The sequence below is a fragment of the Delphinus delphis genome, chromosome 9 (assembly GCF_949987515.2).
Source record: "Delphinus delphis chromosome 9, mDelDel1.2, whole genome shotgun sequence".
Taxonomy (NCBI): Eukaryota; Metazoa; Chordata; class Mammalia; order Artiodactyla; family Delphinidae; genus Delphinus; species Delphinus delphis.
Window position 1 is genome coordinate 96,375,184 of NC_082691.1, and position 21,365 is coordinate 96,396,548.

The window sequence follows — 21,365 nt, forward strand, 5'->3', positions numbered from 1 at the left end:
AGGCATCACTGCATGAAATCTACTTCATTTTCAGCAGAAATTTTCTTTCAAGGAAATGCTGCGCATAACCTTGGGAAAATCACTTTACCTTTAAGTGTCTGCAATTGCTCATCTATAAAATGATCTCTCAGACTTTATACTATTTACACCAATACTGAATGGTTGTATGCTACTTATAATTTATAAAAAAGATTCTAAGATGCCAAGCAACAACAAAAATTGAGAAGATACAGAGGGAGAATGAAATAATAATCCAAAGAAAGGAATTATATAATTGGATAATAAACCGTGAGAAGATTATCAGTGTTGCCTATAGAGTCCCCGCACTCTAAATCACTCTGAGAATCACTTCTCCGGTGTTCTCACTGATGAGATGGTGCTGCACGTGTGGACAGACAGATCCAAACCCCTGGTTCTCTGCAGAAACCATCATGCACACCAAATTTACATCACGGATATTCAGCTTCTTTCTATCAGACTATTAACAGCTTTCTATCATATTCATTACCGGCATTTCAAATGTATAATGGAGAAAATGTCAGGACATTATACAGTAAATGATTGATCTAGTGAGAGGAAAAAAACAAGCAGTAGGAAACATGGCTAAGATCATGAGGAAGAAATATTTACAATGTATGTAGAAGTTCGTTCAACTGAGATAAAAACCGACAGCGTCGCTCTGTAACAGCATTCTCTTATACATCAGACGCTATAATCCTGAACAGGAATCACTGAACGAGGTTTGGGATAACGCAGAAGACATGCCTTATTAACTCTCGGACAGCTCATTTTTTGGTCATAAATCCTATTAACTTGTATTACCAACTGCCATAAAACTTGGAGATAAAAGATAATTTATGCTCAGTGTACAGAAGCTAATGTTTCTGGACTCCTGAGAAGCACAGGACCAGAAAATGAGAAAGTATGTATGTGAAATCTGGAGCCATTCACACCCTGCATAGTAAATGCGACACACACGCTCTGAGCACCTGGCTGTCTTCACGGGGAACACAGCCTAACCCGTCACTGACATCAGTGGGGTTTCATGGCTAAAATGTCTCTCACCATTTTCATAAAATCTCCTGCTCATAAAAGGGCATGATGTCTTATTAAGAACACATTTTTGTGGGGTAAAAGAGGGATGATGACTCTTTGGGGAGGGGCTATTAGGCATTCTATTTTTTTAATTTGCTATTTTAAAATGGCAGTTTGAACATCCCTTCAAAGTAAACGCTCCCTACTGAGGTTTTCACTCATAATGACATCTGACCCGCAGCAAGTGAAATATGCCACAATACAATCGAAAAGACATTATCTTCTAAAAAAGTCAACCAGCTAAAAACTTCCAGTCTTCCAAATTTATATAGACCTGGAAGTACACTATTGCCTTTTTTGTTTAACATCTTTATTGGAGTATAATTGCTTTACAGTGTCATGTTAGTTTCTGCTGGATAACAAACTGAATCAGCTATTTGTAATTAACAAAAATGAGTCATAGGAAGTGGACTGAAAAGAGAATTAGATGAAAGATTTTAGTCTGCAACAATCTACACAACTTTAACTGAATGGCTCTCGACATACAGGCCTGTCCCAAATGACTGACGTACCCTTAATGAATGAAGGATGAGGGTTTATTTACACAACACGCTCTCACAAGAGTCTCGTATGTAGAGAAAGAAACACAGAACATTACAGAAACATTAAGATGAGTTGAGGGTTGGGAGGCTTTTTTTAGAAAAATCAAGAGAAGCACATTTTAGTTCCATGGTCCAGTGCTATCCCAGCCACTTCACCGTCATAGAGCAAATACAAGCACTAAAACATTTATCAGCCAAACACACAGGTCCCATAAGACATCTCACACCTCCTGCTATTATCTTCAACTTCACACAACCTGGAATTATAGAACCAATTCTAGAAGACGCTGTCCTCAAAAGTAATACTCATAATAATTAACATTTATATTGAATTCTACCACTTTTGATATATTTTAGCAAAGTTTGATGGCAATCTCATTTAATCTGTTTAAATAACGAAGATTCTTATTGTAGGTAGATTTTTTTATAGTTGAGGAAAATGCAGAGTGTTATTTTTGTTTAATTTCAGGGTAAAGCCACAAGGTAGGATATACCCTTAAGGGGCATCCAAGATCAAGCTTATTTGAAAAGAATATTGTAGAGAATTTATGTGCGTGCGTGCGTGTGTGTGCGTGCGTGTGTGTGTGTGTACACATATGCATACCCTATGGATAATGACCAGCCTGCAGACTGTGACTTGTTTTAAGAGTTTGTCATTTCCATCTCAGCCCATTAATCCCATGAAGAAGGAAAGGTAGTGCAGTGGAAAAACTGCTGAGTCAAAATACTGCTGTGTGATTCTTATGATCTGTCCTGCTTGCCTCCCAGGACTGTTATGAAGCTCAAATGATATGCTTCTTGTGCAAGTCCCCCAATTACCTCCTTTCTCAAGAATAGCTATTTGATGACTTTCAATTAAGAAGTACATTTAAAACATTTTGAAAGCATTCTTTATCTGTCACTGAAGCAAACCAGATTGATTTCCTTAGTCCAGCACCAAAATATTTGAAAATGGTTTCAATTTACGTGTATGGTATGTCCATCCTGATTGTGACTACAATAACCCTATTAACAAGGAACAGTATCCTGCAGACATCGTCCTGAATACGCACACTACCTACTACAGATGCGTACTTTACTACATACGCCACATATAACACAGAGATAAATGAAAATACATCTTACAGAGTCATTTCAGCTCCAACGTTGCGTGTTCCATTTCTAGGATATAGGCTGCTTCTGTGCAATAATCAGCTTTTAATTGATCACATTTCGTAAGTGTATAATTAGAACTGCTTAAAAATATGGTAGGGTGTGTAAGCCTGGTTCGTATCTTAAGCCCTCAAACATACTCCTTTTGGCTTTTGCAGTTGCTCTGGGTGCTAACTACTCTTTCACTAAAAGTGACTGAGAAGCAGAGACCTGGGATGTGACCCCTGGGAAAGACGAGCAGAGCCAACCCTACTGAGCCCCCAGAGGAAAGTCTGTGCTAAACATTCTTACTCCTCTCATGCAATGGAGAGGGTATGGTCTTGTGTGAACTTTCTGCCTCACGCTATGTAATACTTACTTGATAGGGTAAGGTAATTTTCTAGTTGTTTCAATAAGACAAGATCAAATGACCAGAGAGAGATTCTAGAGGACATGGGGTATGCAGGCACACTTACCATGATTACTATGTTTGGGGAACTGGGGATTCTCCTTCAATGATTAAAGTCTGACATATCATAAATGAAAAAAAAAAAAGATGATTATGTTACAGAACATAACCTCTGTCTTTGACGGAGACAATGGTCTGTGCTCAGTCATCTTTCCGGCCCACAGCCTTCCTCTCTTCGACCACCTCATACTGAGCTGGGGCAGCGTAACTGTGTTCACCAAAGGTGACACAAGCCACAGCCAGGCCTGGCCTTTAAAAACATGCAGTGCCACTTTTTACAGTAACCTTTTTTCCGCTGCTGACTCAACATGTTCCCAATTGGCTTGGATATAAAATGGAGGATACTGCCCAAACCACACCAGATTTTCCATGAATGAGAAAAAAAATTAAGCTTAATCTCAGTTAAGCCTCTGAGATTTGGGGGTTCATTATCACTGCAACATACACAGGGTAGATTAGTACCCTGGCCAACCGACAACAATAAAAAAAAAAAAGCTAGAAAAAAATTAAAGGGAATCTTTCAAAATGCATCAAACATCTTCTTCTTTTTTTCAAAGAATATTCAAAAGCCAAAAACTAAGTTTTGATTGAAAAAGAACACCAATCTACCTTTCACCTTACAGGCATTTGATTTTTACCAAATCAGATGAACTTGAGTTTCAGGTGCTTAGGCCTCCAAGTATGGAAGGTCATTAGGAGAGCAAGCCTGAGCAACGTAGGAGCGTAAAAGGAGACTGCACCACTTCAGCGGAGATTCTCAGAGAAAAGACGAATACAAAGGATACCCCCACGTGAATGCTAGGAAAACTGTCCAGGCAAACCTTGGTTAAGAAGAGGAATAAGTCTTCCTTGGGCATCTGTAATTGGAAGTCAAACTCCCAGCAGAATTAGCTTCAAAATACATACCACCGAGATGGTCCAAAAAAGTCTCAAACGAAAGGTCCTAAGTTATTAGTGCCTATAAATAACTGGGTTGGAAGTCCACTCTAAATTCTCCTTGGACTCACTTTTAACTCCTTCTATAAGTAATTCCCACAGGTAAAGTTCCCAGAAATATGAGGTCATAGCTAAAAATCACAAAATACGGAATGAATCAAGGTTACAAAATAGAAAAGCAAAAGAGAACATAAAAGACAGATGACCTATAAAGTCTGCAGATATCAGAATTTTTCTAGACTATAAAGGAAGTAGGACAATTATGTTTTAAGAGTTTTTAAAATGTGAGTAAAGGGAAAGCTTGTAAGAGAGATGAATCATGGCAGGAATAGCCTTTGCTACTGAAAGGATGAGTTTAGTAGCAAAATAGAACAGCTAAAGCAGAAGAGTGAAGCGGATTGCAGAGGCAATGAGGAACTTCAGAATGTAGCCCAGAGAGATTAAGACAGAAAATACAAGAGACAAGTTCTGAGATATATATGATACAATTAGAGGATCACATATATGCTTAATTGGAGTTGCAGAAGAAGGGAGAAAGAAAATGGGGGATGAGACAATATTTGAAAACATAATGGTTGAGAGTTTTCCAAACTGAGGACAGACAGCAATCTATAGATGGAGGAATTCCAAGAAATCCCAAGCTGAATACATTTTAGGAAGTCTACAATTATTCAAAGAAGATACAAAACACCACAGATAATGAAAAGATCTTAAGAGCAGAAGTCATTTTTAGATGTGGTTTTTGCTATCAGTTAATCTTCCAATTTTACTTTGCAAAAACCATTGTACCCCATCTAGTTATCTCTTAGCCAGAGTATTTACATAGAGACAAGTTGCAGTTGACTATTTTAGCATTCGCAGCATCATAAAATCATTATAAAACAATAAAGCTCAACGCTTCACAACGGTAGAGAGTTTCACGCTTCAGAACCTATTGGGAAAGTACAGGTATTTAATAAACATCTAATGAGAAATCTAAGAAGCATATCTGTGCATGTCAGACTGCTAACTGAAATCTTCTAATGACTTCCCATAGCTTATGGCAAACAAGTTCACACTGTAGTATGTAGAGTTCAAGGTTCTTCAGAGGTAGGATCCAAAGTAGTCTTCCGAGTCTGATCTTTCAACATTTTCCATATGGCTGCTCAGAATTACCTGTACATGCCATAACATGCCCTTCAGCTCTATCTTTCTTTAGTGGCTCCTTCTAACTGGAATGACTTTCCCATCATCTTCAATAGCAGACATCCACTCATCCTTCGAGATTCTGCTGAAATGTAAGCTCAACACAATCTATGTTCCATGAAAGGAAGGGTTTTTTTTTTTGTTGTTGTCATTGTTGCTTGCTGCTGTATCCCTAGAAAAGTACCTGACATATAGCAGGTACTCAAGAAATATTTGTTGGGAATTCCCTGGTGGTCCAGTAGTTAGGACTCCAGGCTTTCACTGCCGAGGGCCGGGGTTCAATCTCTGCTCAGGGAACTAGGATCCCACAAGCCGTACAGCAGCCAAAAAAAAAAAAAAAAAAAAAAAATTGTTGAATTAAGTAAATAAAATTGAGTGCCTCTGTGAAGCATTTCCTTACACACCCATGACCAGATTATATAATCTTTCATCATCTTTATGTACTAACCTTTTGACCTTGCTTTATGTCTGTGTTTTATAAATGTCTTCTTCACTAGACATATACTAGAGAGTAAAGAACACATGCTACTATTTCTGTTTAATCTTCAATTGCCCAGCAGTGCAACAGGTAGGTAGCAGGCACTCCGTAACTCTTTGTTGACCAAATAAATGGACACTATGGAGTCTGAAAACCGAATTCTTCAGCTTCGTTTTCGCACCTCACAGGAAGTATTCCAGAAAGCAGCAAAGCCACGCAAGGCAAAGAGCCAGAACAAAATGCACAACTGGCGGAACGACGGTAAGCACGCATGCCATGTTAACCAAACAACAGTTCTCAGGTAATGGCAAGCTACAGATGATGGACAGCAGAGGGACTGAGAGCAAAGCTGTAAGCAGCACATTACAGTGACAGGCAAAAAAGAAAAAAACAAAAAACTGTCCACTGTCTTTAAAAAATGTTGCCAAACATGGGCTTCCCTGGTGGCACGGTGGTTGAGAGTCCGCCTGCAGATGCAGGGGACGTGGGTTCGTGCCCCGGTCTGGGAGGATCCCACATGCCGCGGAGCGGCTGGGCCCGTGAGCCATGGCCGCTGAGCCTGCGCGTCCAGAGCCTGTGCTCCGCGACGGGAGAGGCCGCAACAGTGAGAGGCCCAAAAAAAAAAACCGCAAAAAAAAAAACAAAAAAAAAATGTTGCCAAACAATCATTTTTCAAACTGAAATACACTCATCAACCTCATAAAACATGTTTATATAATAAGAATTCTATTCTAAGCACTACACTGATAGAAAATTTCCTTGATGTTTATCATTGGAAATGAATGACATCATCATGAGAGTGAAATTAACAACCAAGCAACTTATGAACAGTAAAAGCTCAAGACTAAGTGCTTAACAAAATCAAATGCAGTTTCCAATTATAACGACAACACTGAAAATATACAAGAATTCCATTTGTAATGTTTGCCAAGCTTTGTGCTTTCTCTTCTGAGATTAATCTCAAGTGGCACTCACACTCAGCTGCTCAAAATGCAAAAATGCTGAATTTAATTCTTAGTGTCAATTTAATTTAAAAACTTTTGTTTTGTTTTTCTGAGTACAACGAGGCTTCTCCTCCACCTGTTTCCCATTTAGCCACAAGTAATCAAACACCTCAACTTCACTCACAGTTCAAATACATAAATGGGGCACATGTTTTCTTCTTGTGTACGAAAATGTTACAGGTTTTGTGGAAGCAAAGCGCTGACACTGTATTTAATCCTCACTTACCGGTTGGAGCAGGTAGATGAGAGACTCCTCTTGGATTATTATAATTGGCAAAGGAGTGATTCGAGTTGCTTGGAACAAAGTGCTCACTGACGCCATAATCTGGTCAAAACGTCCAGCAAGTCCTCCCAGGGTCACAATCATATCTACCTAAGAAAGCAAAGGAAAACCAGCAGTCACATATTTAAGGACTTTTAAAAAATAAATAAATAAAATAATTAAATAACATCAAACACTTCCATAGAGCTTTCAGTACCCTATTTTATTAGATAAGCCACGAAGAAATGGCAGACATCATTTGTGTTGTTCAGATGAAGGAATTAAGTCACAAGATTGGTGAGTGGCAGTCAGGTTTCAATAGGTTTTCCCATCTGCCTATTCACCTGGAAAACTAGCCAACTCGCCCTTTAAAACTCTGTTCCATGTCCCTTCCATGTGGAAGTCTTCCTGATTTCACAATTGGTGCCTCTCCCATCCACTCCTCACAGCATCCCTGTGGGCACTTTGATCACCCAACAGTGAGTGAGCCCCCACTAGAACCTAGGTATCTTAAGGACCTATCCTGGCTTTTCACCAAACCCAGTAAGTTGCCTAAACTCTCTGTACCTCATTTTTATGTTTACATGTAAAAACTGGATAATAATTACCAATTGAGAGGGTTGTTGGGGGGATTAAATGAGGTAACTAAATGGGTCAATAAGTGCAAAGCATTTAAAACATGTTCACAACACAGTGATTGTTTAAAAAGTGTTAGCTACTCATCTATTATATTATTTTCAGTATATTACATTTATATTACTATTTTTATTATTGGTACATGTCGTTTGGTATGTTCTTTCTTTTCATTTAACACCTTAAGCAAAGCATTTCCTATGACTACAGTATAGTTTATTTAAATGTTCCCCTGTTGCTGAAAATACATTTCCATGCTATTTGTATATAAAATTACTGTGATGCTTTCCTAACATACAAGACAATGGTTAAAGAACGGCTGCAGGGCAGTGGAAGGGGGCAGAGTAACAGTCTCCTCCTGCATAAGGCAGGTGGCTGAAGGTCTTAAGGAGAATGAAAGAGAGGCACTGCCTGGTCTCTTTCCTTCTGCTGGTCAGCCTGATCCTGTGATGCACCAGCAGGGTCAAAGCTAGTATACTGATCATGAAAAAGGAAAGACAGAGAGCTTAATTAAATTATTATAAGAAAACCTTACATACAATAAAAAGTGACAGTTATACTCACTCTACCTGGAATAAAATAGAAATTATTTACAGATAGGAAGCATTTGGCTTTTAGTTTTAGTTTTTTTTTTTTTTTTTGCGGTACACAGGCCTCTCACTGTTGTGGCCTCTCCCGCCGCGGAGCACAGGCTCCGGACGCGCAGGCTCAGCAGCCATGGCTCACGGGCCCAGCCGCTCCGCGGCACGTGGGATCTTCCCGGACCGGGGCACGAACCCGTGTCCCCTGCATCGGCAGGCGGACTCTCAACCACTGCGCCACTAGGGAAGCCCCTGGCTTTTAGTTTTAAAACAGTACATTTTAAAAGCTCAGATAACAGTCTGAAGGCGGCATGATTTTAGAAGAGTAACATATCACCCAAGCACCGGTATAACCTGTTCAGTCTCTAGAGGAACAGTAAGTGGCTTAAGCTCCATAAAGCCAAAGGCTGTGCTTCTCTGGTCCACAGGCTGTGGCCCTGGTCCTCTGCATAGTGCCTAACATGTACAAGACCTCAAATGTTTGATGAATGAATAAGTGAAGACACTGCAAGAAAGAACTAGTCAGTCTAAGGAAGAAAGAGATTAATCGCCATACTACAGGAATATATAAATCAGAACGGGATTCCATAAAAACATAAAAAAGTAAACTACACAGAAAAATTAAGAAATTTGGAATGAGTTTCCTATTTTTGACCTTTTCAGAGTATAGGAATTTTTATTTTGAATAAGATGCTTCAGGTCAAAGCTAGAATATTTTAAGACAAGTATACCATACATCTAGAGGATCTAAAATTTTCTTTGGCGATCTTTCTAGAACTCCGAGCATTAGATTTGAGGCAGAGAAAGGCCATGCACTCTAGGAAGCATGTATTACTCCTAATACACAGGTGAGGACTGGGACACCTTAGTCTTCAGAGGAAACTTACAAACCTTTGTTTGGTGTTATCAAGTCTGGTAATCGCTCCTGGTCGTGTTTAGGAAACCTTATTAGTAAAGCCACTCCAGACTGGAGGGGAAAAGGCCCAGACATTATATAGGACCTCAGAAGAACTAAAGAGAATTTGCTTTACACTGAAGAGAAAGACACTAAGAGAAGTTATATATGAAATATAAAGTAGAGAAAGTTCTAAGGCTCTGGTAAAAAGCACATGGCACGGTCCTATCTACATAATCCTAAATTCATATAAGAACCAAGGCCTGATGATAAAATAGTTGATTCACTATGCAGATTCTGGAATCCTTTTTGTAGGTTCTCAATTTTTCATTACTATACTCCAAGCCTTGGGGGATCCCATAACCTTTAAGGCTGAAACTTAATCCACATCTTCCACACCGGGATATCATGATGAATCAGCAATATCTGTAAATCAGTCATTGAATTTTTCAGAATAAAGAAGCAGCGAGATTACTTCTCATCACTACTCATTTTCCCTACAGGAAATGTTTATATCCAGACTGATTAAAAACATTAGAGGATCAGTGCAAGCTGCAGCGGGCGCAGGAGCCAGCCCAGGGCTATTTCTGTAGTTCTTTAGTTCTGGTTAGAAGTAGGACATCTGGGGCTTCCCTGGTGGCGCAGTGGTAGGGAGTCCGCCTGCCGATGCAGGGGACACAGGTTCGTGCCCCGGTCCGGGAAGATCCCACATGCCGCGGAGCGGCTGGGCCCGTGAGCCATGGCCGCTGAGCCTGCGCTCCGCAACGGGAGAGGCCACAACACAGTGAGAGGCCCACATACCGCAAAGAAAAAAGAAAAAAAGTAGGACATCTGATATTCACCAACCCTGTATATTTACATAGGCTTTGCAAGCCTAGATTTGTGCCTTTAGGACAGCAACGCCCCTGGGAAAGAGTGTTCAATCGAAAGCAGGCTATTTACAGACTGCCAGGATACCTTTTCTACCTGGACGCAAAGCCCTGTGCATTTACTTCTTACGTTACCCCGCGTACTGTACATTTTTAAAACATGGTATTTTCTGGTCGCCTCAGCATCTCCACGAACGGGCTGTAAGCGCCTGGCCAAGTTCCCCTTTGTGCCCTCCTCTGACTGACCTAGTGACATTCAAACACACCAGTGAAGCTTCTCAAGCTTTTGCTTGTGTCCACACCCAGACCCCCAAAAGGCACTTGCTCACGGGTCCTCGTTCTCTCTGCTGGCTCCCCACCTGCCTGGTTAAGCTCACACCCTGTGCCCTCCCGCCACGAGGCCCCTGCATGGCCCACGGCATGCCTTCCTCTCTAGGATCCGTGAGCATTACAGCCCTTTAATTCCACACGCCTCTCCCTGGTGCCAACTCCGCGTCTGCATGTGTCTGCACCAGGTTGATCAACAAAACCCACCAATTACTCCTTACAGCACACCCAGCTACACTTTGTTACGACTGCTGACGTACTTGTATATCTCTCCATCTAGAGGAGGCCTAGGAATCACAGATGCCAGCCGCAGCGTGTGCGACAAGGCAGACAGCAAGCATTTACTGAGCTTCCCCGAAGCATAGAAAATCAGGGAAAATTGAATAAATAACCAGAGAGGCAAGAAGCTGATTAGTAGGCTGAGTTAATGTCATCTAAACCCTACAGAACAGTACTTCCCTACTTGGCAAGGATTCTAACAGTTAGTAGCTTTTGAAAAGAATAACTTATTTCACATGTGTTACCCCGGGTAGTATTTATCGATCATTTACCATGTGTTAGCTACTATTCTGAACACTTAGGATAGATCAGTAAACAAGACAAAAACTCCTGCCTCCATGGAATTGATATTCAAGTGGAGGAGAATATATGTATAACTGAATCACTTTGCTATTCACCTGAAACTAACACAACATTGTTAATCAACTATACTCCAATATAAAATAAAAATTAAAAATAATTTAAAAAACAGATGCAGGACAACACGCAATTAATAAAAATAGAAAATAAGTATATTAGTCGGGATGTGAAAAGATGGCGAGTCCTACAGGGGAATAAGAGAGTAGGAAAAGAGAGATGAAAAATGCTAGGCTGGGAAGAGCTTCCACTTCAAACAAGAGAGCCAGGGCAGGCTCCATCAGAAAGGTAAGAGAGGAGCAGCAAAGACCTGAAGGAGATGAGGGAGCCAGTCAGGTACAGACACCTGGAGCCAGACCCATCAGAAAACAGACTGTAGTAAGGCCCTGAAGCAGTGACATGGCCCCAGGCATTTTCAAAGAATGTCGGGAGGCTAGTCGTGAGAACTGAATGAGAAATTAGCAGGAGGAATCATTAAAATCTAAAGGCTAGATCTGTATAGAGCCTTGGTAAGCCATTGTCAAGTCCCGACTTTTATTAGCATTAAGTGGAGAGCCATTTCGAGCAGAGGGGCGACACGATGTATGTATTTTTAAAAGTCACCATGCTGGGTGTCTGGAGAACAAACTGTGTGGAGGCAAAGAAGAAATCCAGGAGATCGTTAAGAGATCAGCACAGTAATACAGACGAGAGACAACTTTGCTAGCCCCATCACTTCACCAAAAACTATCATCACTGACATCCTATTGCAAAACCCAATGGTCAGTTCTCAGTTCTGACATTATTCGATCCATCAGCAACATCTGACAAGTTTATTCTTACCTCCTCCTGGATGAAGTCTCTTCCAGAAAGATGGGCTTCCAGCAAACCATACTGCCTTGATCTCACTGGATGTGTCTTCTCAGGAACAACTTAACATCTCTGGAGTGGTCCAGAGCAAGGTCCTTAATTCTATTGTCATTACATCCCCTCCCTTGGTGTTCTCAGGCAGCCTTGTAGCTTCCAATACCATCAATGTCAGCACTTCCTCACTGTGTATCTTCAGTCCAGACCTCTCTCCTCAATTCCAGCCTCATATATTCAATTGCTTACTTGACATCTGCATTTGGAATCCAATAGAGATCTCCAAGGTTCCATGATCTTTCCCTCAATCACGGTCTCCCACTGTCTTCCCCACGTCGGGTGCTCCAGCCAAAACTCCCAGAGTCGTTCCTGACTCCTCTCTCACGTCCCTTATTTATCCTCTCAGGAGATTCTACTGGTTCTAAGTTCAGTACGTATCCAAAATTTCTCCCCTCCTCAGTACCTACAACCTCATCACAACCACGGCCATCAAAATCCATCAGAGGATGTAAGCCAACGTTCTGTCTCATGGGAAACACTGCAATAGCCTCCAAAAGATCTCTGCTTCTGCCCTTATTTCTCCACAGTCTAGTCTCAATACAGTATCAAAAACAATCCTGTTAAAATGTAAATCAGATTATGACACTCTTCTGTTCAAAATCCTCCAATGGTTTTCTAATGATTTTTCTTAATAAGACAGCAAAGCCTGCAATATTGGATATCCAGGTGTCTCTCTGGTCTCACCTATTTCCTTTCTCTTCCTCCTCTTGGCTCCAATCATAATTTCTTCCTCCTTTCTGTCTCCTGAAGACACAAGAGTCCTTCCTACTTCAAGGACTTTGCGTTTGCTGTTCTTTCTTCCTAGAATGCATTATCCTCAGATATTCACATGGCTAGCTTCTTTACTTATTTCATTGACCATCTATCAAAAACTTTCCCCTCGGGCTTCCCTGGTGGCACAGTGGTTGAGAGTCCGCCTGCCGATGCAGGGGACACGGGTTCGTGCCCCAGTCTGGGAAGATCCCACATGCCGCGGAGCGGCTGGGCCTGTGAGCCATGGCCGCTGAGCCTGCGCGTCTGGAGCCTGTGCTCTGCAATGGGAGAGGCCACAACAGTGAGAGGCCCACGTACCGCAAAAAAAAAAAAAAAAAAATTTTCCCCTCTTCCATGCCAACAGATCATATCCCCATTCCCTGATTTAAATTTTCTCCTTAGTACCTCTCATTATCTAACCCCATGCTAAATAGTTTCTTTCTTTAGCTTGTCTTATTATGTGTCACTCTAATTAGACTAAAATTAAATGATGGCAGAGATTTTTCTGTCTCTAGTGTTTAGAATGCAGCATGGCACATTATTATGTACCTGTTGGTGTCTCAAATATTTGTTGACTAAATGGAGAAATAAAACAAGGGTTGAAGGATAGTAAAAGAGCATGGTCAATGGATCAGAGTACCGGTGGAGTCGAAGAATTGCTGAAGTCGGGGGCAAGCGCGTGAGTCAAATGGATAAAACAGAGATTAGGGAGGGTTTACAAATCTTGGTATAGACAAGGTCTAGGTATATTCATACAATTAACTGAGGTAAAGAGGCAAACAATATAACTAGAGGGGATAAGTTTAAGGAAACAAGAGATCAGTGTACTGGAAGGTTCCTTCAAGTGTGTATGGAATTTACCATGAATTAAAACAGTATTGTTGAAAAAAATTATTGGTGACCTAGATGTTAACTTCATCAAGACAAACAGGAAAATGACCAGGATTATAACAAATGAAGACTACAGCAAAGAGCAATAAGGATGACAGAATCTGATGACATGAGATTCAGAGCTTGAGTTTTTAGGGGAAAAGAAGAAACGAAGAATCAAGTAGAACAGCAGTGTCCAATGGGAATACGATAGGAGACACATATCCAATGTAAAATTTTCTAGTGGCTACATTTAAAAAAGTAAAAAGAGGTAAAATTTTTAAAATGTATATTGTTTAATGTACTATATCTAAAATATATTTTTTTCATGTAACCTGTATTAAAAATATTGAGGTGTGAGGAAAACTAGATAATTATATACAGAAGAATAGATCTGAACCCCCATCTCATACCACCCACAAAAATTAATTTGGAATGGATTAAAGACTTAAACATAAAACCTGAAACCATAAAACTCTTAGAAAAAAACATAGGGAAAAAAGGTCCTTGACGTTGGTCTTAGCAACAATTTTTTAGATATGACACCAAAAACACAAGTAAAAAAAAAAAGCAAAAATAAATAAGTGGGACTGCACAGATCTAAAAACCTTCTGCAAAGCAAAAGAAACAATTAACAAAATGAAAAGGCAACCTATGGAATGGGAGAAAATATCTGCAACCATCTCTCTGATAAGAAGTTAATATCCAAAATATAAAAGGAACTCATACAGTAGCAAAAAAAACTAAACAATCCAATTAAAAAATGGGCAGAGGATGTGAATAGACATTTTTTCAGAGAAGACATACAAATGGCCAACAGGTACATGCAAAGATGTTCAACATCACTAACCGTTAGAGAAATGTAAATCAAAACCACAATGAGATATCACCTCATGCTAGTTAGAATGGCCATTATCAAAAAGACAAGATCCTACTGTATAGCACAGGGAACTATATTCAATGTCCTGTGATAAACTGTAACAGAAAAAAATATAAAAAAGAATGTATATATATATATGTATAACTGAGTCACTTGGTTGTACAGCAGATATGACCACAGCATTGTAAATCAACTACACTTCAATAAAATAAAATTTTTAAAAAACGCAAGAGATAACAGGTGTTGATAAGGATATAGAGAAAAGGGAACTCTTGTACACTGTTGCTGAGAATGGAAATTGGTGCAGCCACTATGAAAATAGTATGGAGGTCCCTCAAAATATTAAAAATACAACTTCTATATGACCCAGCAATCAAACTCTCTTCTGTTTCTTCTGGGTATATATATACCCAGAAGAAACAGTGTGTACACACACACACACACACACACACACACACACACACACACACACACACACAAGAAGTCACGATCATCTTCCCATGTTCACGAACATCCTCCCATGTTCATTGCAGCGTTATTCACAATAGCCAAGATAGGGAAACAACCACACAACCAAAGTGTCTGTCAACAGATGAATGGGTAAAGAAGATTAAAAAGTATGTGAGATATATTCATATATATGTATATGCATATATATGTAACATACTCACACACATACATATACATACACACAGTGGAATAGTCTTCAGACATGAGAAAGAAGGAAATCCTGCCATTTGTGACAACATGGATGGACCTGGAGGATGTGAGATGCTAAGTGAGATAAGTCCGACAGAGAAAGACAAACACTGTATGATCTCCCTTGCGTGTGAAATCTACAAAAGCTGAACGCCAAGAGAGGATAATGTCAGTTGTCAGCAGTTGTGGGGTGGGGAAGGTAAGGTGATACTGGTCAGGTACAAGCTTCCAGTTGAAAGATGAGTAAGTTCCAAAGATCTAATGGACAGCATGGAGCTCTACTTAACAATACTGTACTGTATATTTGAAAGTTGCTAAGAGTAGATCTTAAATGTTCTTATCACCACAACAACAAACAAAGGTAATCATGTGAGCTGATGGACTTGTTAACTAACTTTATTATTGTAATCATTCTGCAATATATATGTGTATTAAATCATCACGTTGTACACCTTGAACTTACACAGTGTTATATATCAATTATCTCATTAAAGCTGGAAAAAATATTGAGATATTTTTCCCACTTGGTCTTCAAAATCCTCAATGTACTTTATAGTAATGGCGCATCTCAATTTAGGGTAGCTACACTTCAAGGGCTCAGGTGGCCAGTGGCTAGAGTTTTGGACCACACAGGTCTAGAAATGGCAAATAGTAGTGAAGACACCCACCCCTAATTCTGGGGACCATCCTAGAAACAGCAGCAGGAGAAATGACAGAACAAAACAACAGCACTACTATGGCTGCAGAGAATTGCTGTCCTTAGAAAAAAGCCCAGTTTCTGTTGGAATTAGATGTAAAGACATTGTGAATACAGGGGATTTTTCACAAGGACGGACCACGAGTGTCAGAGGGCACTGAGATATAGAGCATACGTATTCTAGGGCAAGTCTATTTATTTTAGAACACAGCTACCATCTCTAAAGAAGGTAAGCTACTCTCAGAGACTCACACATTTCCTATCGGTTGTGACCCATCAAAGATTCAGTGTTTGTAACTCTAAAAAGCGTTATTACAATCCTGTTAGCTCTGCAGATAAAATATTTTAAATAATATATTTGTGTACACATAACACAAGAACATACCTATTACACCATATTCTGTAATATAAAAATGTTAAAAATCAATTTCTAATTGATTTTTATACATGTCCTACATTCAAGTCAGGGTATTTTACATGGACCCTTTTTGTCAGCAAAGGGAAGTGGTGGAACAGAGACTGCTTTTGGCTCTTCATCTGCAATCATGTGTAGCAAAAAAGAACCCTGAAACCCTGGATTAATACATTAAAGATGGTATATTCCCTTAAGAGCCATGGAACCACATACATGACTTCCTTGTGACTCATGTATAAAGGTAAGGGATGGACTAAATTCCCTAACCTATTTTTCAAGATCCCTTTCACTTCTGACAGTCCATGTGAGGTTCTCTGGTTTCCACTCTAACAGGTTAAATAATAATTGTGTCTGTTTTGTTTAGAGAATAAATGAAAAAGTTGGCTTTGCGTTATTTGTTTTGCCTTAATAGAATCATGACAAGACTGGCTGAAGGATATAGAACACCAAAAGGAGAAGCAATTTCATTTTTCTGTTATAGCAGGAAAAACCTTTTGATAAACAAATGGCGTTTTTCTCCGTTTGTCCTCAAGAAGACTTAGATACGGCATGCACAAAGTCTACAGCAGGGACAGTGGCTGTCAGAATATTTTAATTGCATTGACTTTCCATAAACTGAATTCTGGAGATGCATAAATGGACAATTTCTTTGTGGCTCTCCCTGATAGGGTGACCATACAATTTAATGTACAAGCTGAGACACTCCTGAAAGTAAAAGGGGGACATTATAAATAATGACACCAAGAATACATGCATAAATACACGCATAAATCGAGACACACGTTTACCCTACTCTTTGAGAATTACAAGTAACATTAACAGAGCCAACTTCACAAAATTAAACTCTAGGGTCTCAAAAAATTTAGACATTATTCTTAAGCTTCCCTTAACCTTCAAAGATCTTTACTGTACAACAGTTAGGCTTAAACAGAAGGTGAAATTCTCTGGTCCAATTGTTTGATGCTCTAATTTAAAGATGGAAGACCCGGGCTTCCCTGGTGGCGCAGTGGTTGAGAGTCCGCCTGCCGATGCAGGGGACATGGGTTCGTGCCCCGGTCTGGGAAGATCCCACATGCCGCGGAGCGGCTGGGCCCGTGAGCCATGGCCACTGAGCCTGCGCCTCCGGAGGAGCCTCTGCTCCACAATGGGAGAGGCCACAACAGTGAGAGGCCCGCGTACCGCAAAAAAAAAAAAAAAAAAAAAAGGAAGACCAATGCAGGCTATGAAGGAAATCATGGGATCAAGATAGAGGAAAAACAATAAACTGACAACAACCCAGCAATATCAAAATATGTTTTAATAAGCCTATAAAATAATTCCAGTGATTGATGTGAAGTACAATGAAACACCAGAGAAACTAAAGACCTCAGGTTTTATGGTATCAGAATACACTGTACTGACAAACAGAATATACGTGGCTGGATCTTGGCAGCCTGTGGAAACAATACTACAGGGATCCCATTTAAATTTCAACAAGGCCTAATGAGTCACAGTTTAATGCAAACCTGTTTGGGTGAGAAAGAAATAATGCCTCTTGCAATGGCAAGATAATGAAGCACCAGATTTTTCTCAAATAATTTGTTCTCCATCTTCCCTGCTGCAGCCTTATTCAGGCATCATCCTTCTCACCTGGATAACTCCACTGGTCTCCTGCCTGGCCTTCTATAACCAGGTAGTTTTCTACCTGATTATGAGAGAAAGCTTTCTACATCTCAAATCTGATCATGCCAATGTTCTGTTTCAGTACTGGCTTTCCAGAACCTACAAGATAAATAAAGTCCAATCTCCTCCTATACTGACTCCTAAGTTACATCTGCCACTCCCACCCCCTTTATGTTCTAGAAATACTTTAGTTCTCAGAGCACATCACAAGATTTCAAACCTCAGTGTCTGAACTATCCCCTTTCCCCACCCTCCCTTGTAAAGTATTTCCAAAGATGCCTACCTCCACCTCCGAAGAAAAAACAAACAAACAAACTTGTTTGGACAGAGCATTTTCATCCAACTTTGTCAAACTGCAAATACATTATTAAGAAACGTCATAAACATGTTTACCACAAAACTTGTTTTTCAATGTGTTATTGAGAGAAAAGCTTAAAAAGTAAAAAAGCAGAGGAAGGGGCATATTTATACCTGAAAAGTGAGCCATGTATACAAGCTTGTTTGCATTTGACAGAAAACTGTGAAGGTGATGCAAAGGATCTATGCTCAGACAGCTGACTGAAACCATAATCCCCCAGTAAAAGTTGTAGCATAAAAGCTCAGGCAGCTCACACCCTCACTGCCCATTAGGAGCTTATAATGTCCCTGTACCTCTCTGGAGAGCTCAGCTTGTACAGACTGGAAGAAACTCTTGCTGCCAGAGGTCCTTGACACACTGGCAGCAAGTCAGCAGCAGAGGAGGCCAGGAGAGACAGGCCTACCCCAAAAGGTAGGCCCCTCCCTACTAGTGCATTCTGTTAGCTTGTTAAGGGAAACAAATGTAAACAGTGCAAGTGTTCATGTGTGATTAGGACTTTCGGTATTGCCTACCCTTTGACATCCCAAACCTGATTTACCTTTGACCTTGAATACTCAGAACAAAACACTCCCCTGATTCTGGTTAGTTCTTTATCTTCCAGTTGCAGCTGAGTTACCACCTGCACAAGGAGAGTTCAGACTGGAGAAGGTCCACTTCCAAGGGGCTTCTCACCTGTCCTATCCTGCTTACAAGGGCATTCACTTCCAAGGCCATGAAGTCTAAGAGTCAGATACCCTGTCTCATTCAGTTTGCACCTTTCAACCTATTGATACAATATGTAGCAGAGTGGCTGGTAAATATGTAACAGACATTTGTTAGCTGAATGGGAACGGTTTCCATGCTTTAACTCTGGCAAACAAGACCCAGCATCACCAGGCACACAGTTTAAGTCTATTTTCTAAGGTCCTTAAAAGATGACTAAAGAGTTATCCTTCAAGGGACTTCCCTGGTGGCGCAGCGGATGAGACTCCGTAATCCCAACGCAGGGGACCTGGGTTTGATCCCTGGTCGGGGAACTAGATCACAAATGCATGCTGCAACTAAGAGTTCACATGCCACAACTGAGGAGCCCTGGAGCCACACTAAGGAGCCCACCTGCCGCAACTAAAACCTGGTGCAACCAAATAAATAAATAAATATTATTTAAAAAAAAGAGTTATCCTTCAAGAAGCCTGTAATTGGTTTTTTTTTTACTATCATTAGAATTTCCATCCTTCAATTCAGCTTGCACACACCATTACACTAATTTCCTAAATTATATTATGACTTTTCATTCAAAATTCTCTAACAGATTAACATCACCTGTAAATCAAAATTCAAATTCTTTACCTAGAGATTAAAGATCCTTCCTATGTGACCCCAACAATCTTTCTAGCACTGATGACTGCTGTGACCAGTTGTACTCCTTAGAAATCTTACCGCACACAGTGAGTTTTTCTTTGCTTTTTCATATTGCTGTCTGGAATCCCCGAAAACACTTTAATTTCAGATGCCCTGGTCATGACAGAGTACAGGACAATGACTGAGTTCATTCCCAGAATGATGAAATGCTTTTTTGATTTACCCTAGGCTTTGCATTTTTTAGTTAAATATTTCAAGCCTGGCTGTAATAACAGTGTTGTCTTTCCTCACAGGTCTGTCCTGAGTACTAATATTTCCATGATTAACTGCCCTATTGGTTCTGAAACCATATCAATGAGACCCCTGGATACGGGACATTTTTTCCATATAAACAAAAAGCAGAATGTGATATATATATATTATATATATATATATATATATATATAATATATATATATGGAAATGTGTTATTTTTCCTTCCATGTAAATACACAAAGCGATGGCAAGAGCAAATTTGCATGTATTTACATTTCTCTATATCAGAAAGTGAGTGCCAAGGAGAGTTGAATAGAATAAAACACATACTTGTGTTTTTTTTAACATGATTTTATTCTATTATCTCTGCTGAAAATTAAATTCTTTGAAGAGTCAGGAATATATTTAAGAGTAAGTAAAAGTTACATAAAATCATGGTCTGTATAAATAGCATGGGTATTATATATCTACTGGAGGTAATTATGGTCTCCAAACCTCTCATACCACTGGGGGTCTTAAGAAATGGAAAGATGTATTATTTGTGGTTTAGAAATCCCAAAATACCTAGCACAGCATCGTCAACACAGCTGGTATTTAGTGCAAAATTAAAACTCAAAGTATGACCTATATCACATTCAGAAACCATTAGCTATTTGGAGGTAGAGTTTTAAAGGATATTACAGTTTGTGTAAATGTCGTCCATTCGAAGCTCAATGATTGCTTGGTAGATGAATGAAAAAAATTCAAATCTGCATTCCTGATCATCCTATTCAAAAAGCACCAGGTATTTTTCACTCTGGCTAAAATTTCTATAACATACATGATGCCCTTCTGAAGTTAAATATTTGGAAGAGCACTAAGCACTCATTCCTCCTATTCTGTGAAAAATGGCTTATGAGGTACCAGAACCTGAAACCCACGTCCTCTTTCATCCCTCATTCATCCTCTTTCATTCCCACCACTGAGCAAGTTGAAAATAGACAATTTTCAAAACCTCTGCCAACTGACTGACTTTTGGTAAGAGACGCTTTGTTCCCAGAATATGAGTACTTCTGTACTTGTGATCATTTTTTAATAGCTATTACCCTATCTTGCATCATCATGATTTGTTTTCTCCAAACAATATTTCTTGCTTTTGCTTCAGCCATAAAATAAGTCTTAGCTGCATATTCTTGTCTAAAATGATAAAGGAAACTCTTGGCTTCCATGTCTGGATGGATTGGATTTGGCTATTTGTAGTACTTCGGGCACATTATTTTCCCAAAGTTTAGTGGTATAAAACTCTCTTCAGTTTTTATTGACCAGTTTATAACAGGTGGCTATCAGGCTTACTGTAGTGCAATTCTTAGATTTTGCAATCTGCTGCAATATAAATAGTTTATGTTAATTATCCCCTTTCCAACTTCTGGGAGAATAGAGACATTTTGATTGCAAATTTCACACTTGGTCATTAACACTATGGTTTCTGAATATGCACTGGACCGTTTTG

The 21,365-nt window shown here is 39.7% G+C and overlaps 1 protein-coding gene across 4 annotated transcripts in view; it reads right to left on the bottom strand.

Annotated features, from left to right (window-relative positions):
* TPK1 (thiamin pyrophosphokinase 1) overlaps positions 1 to 21,365 on the bottom strand; it is a 334,385-nt gene that overhangs the window by 133,780 nt on the left and 179,240 nt on the right. For all 4 annotated transcript variants that reach the window (XM_060021056.1, XM_060021054.1, XM_060021055.1 and 1 more), the window contains one exon: positions 7,067 to 7,213. In XM_060021056.1, coding sequence (XP_059877039.1) covers positions 7,067 to 7,213 — 147 coding nt within the window. The remainder of the gene's footprint in view (positions 1 to 7,066; positions 7,214 to 21,365) is intronic.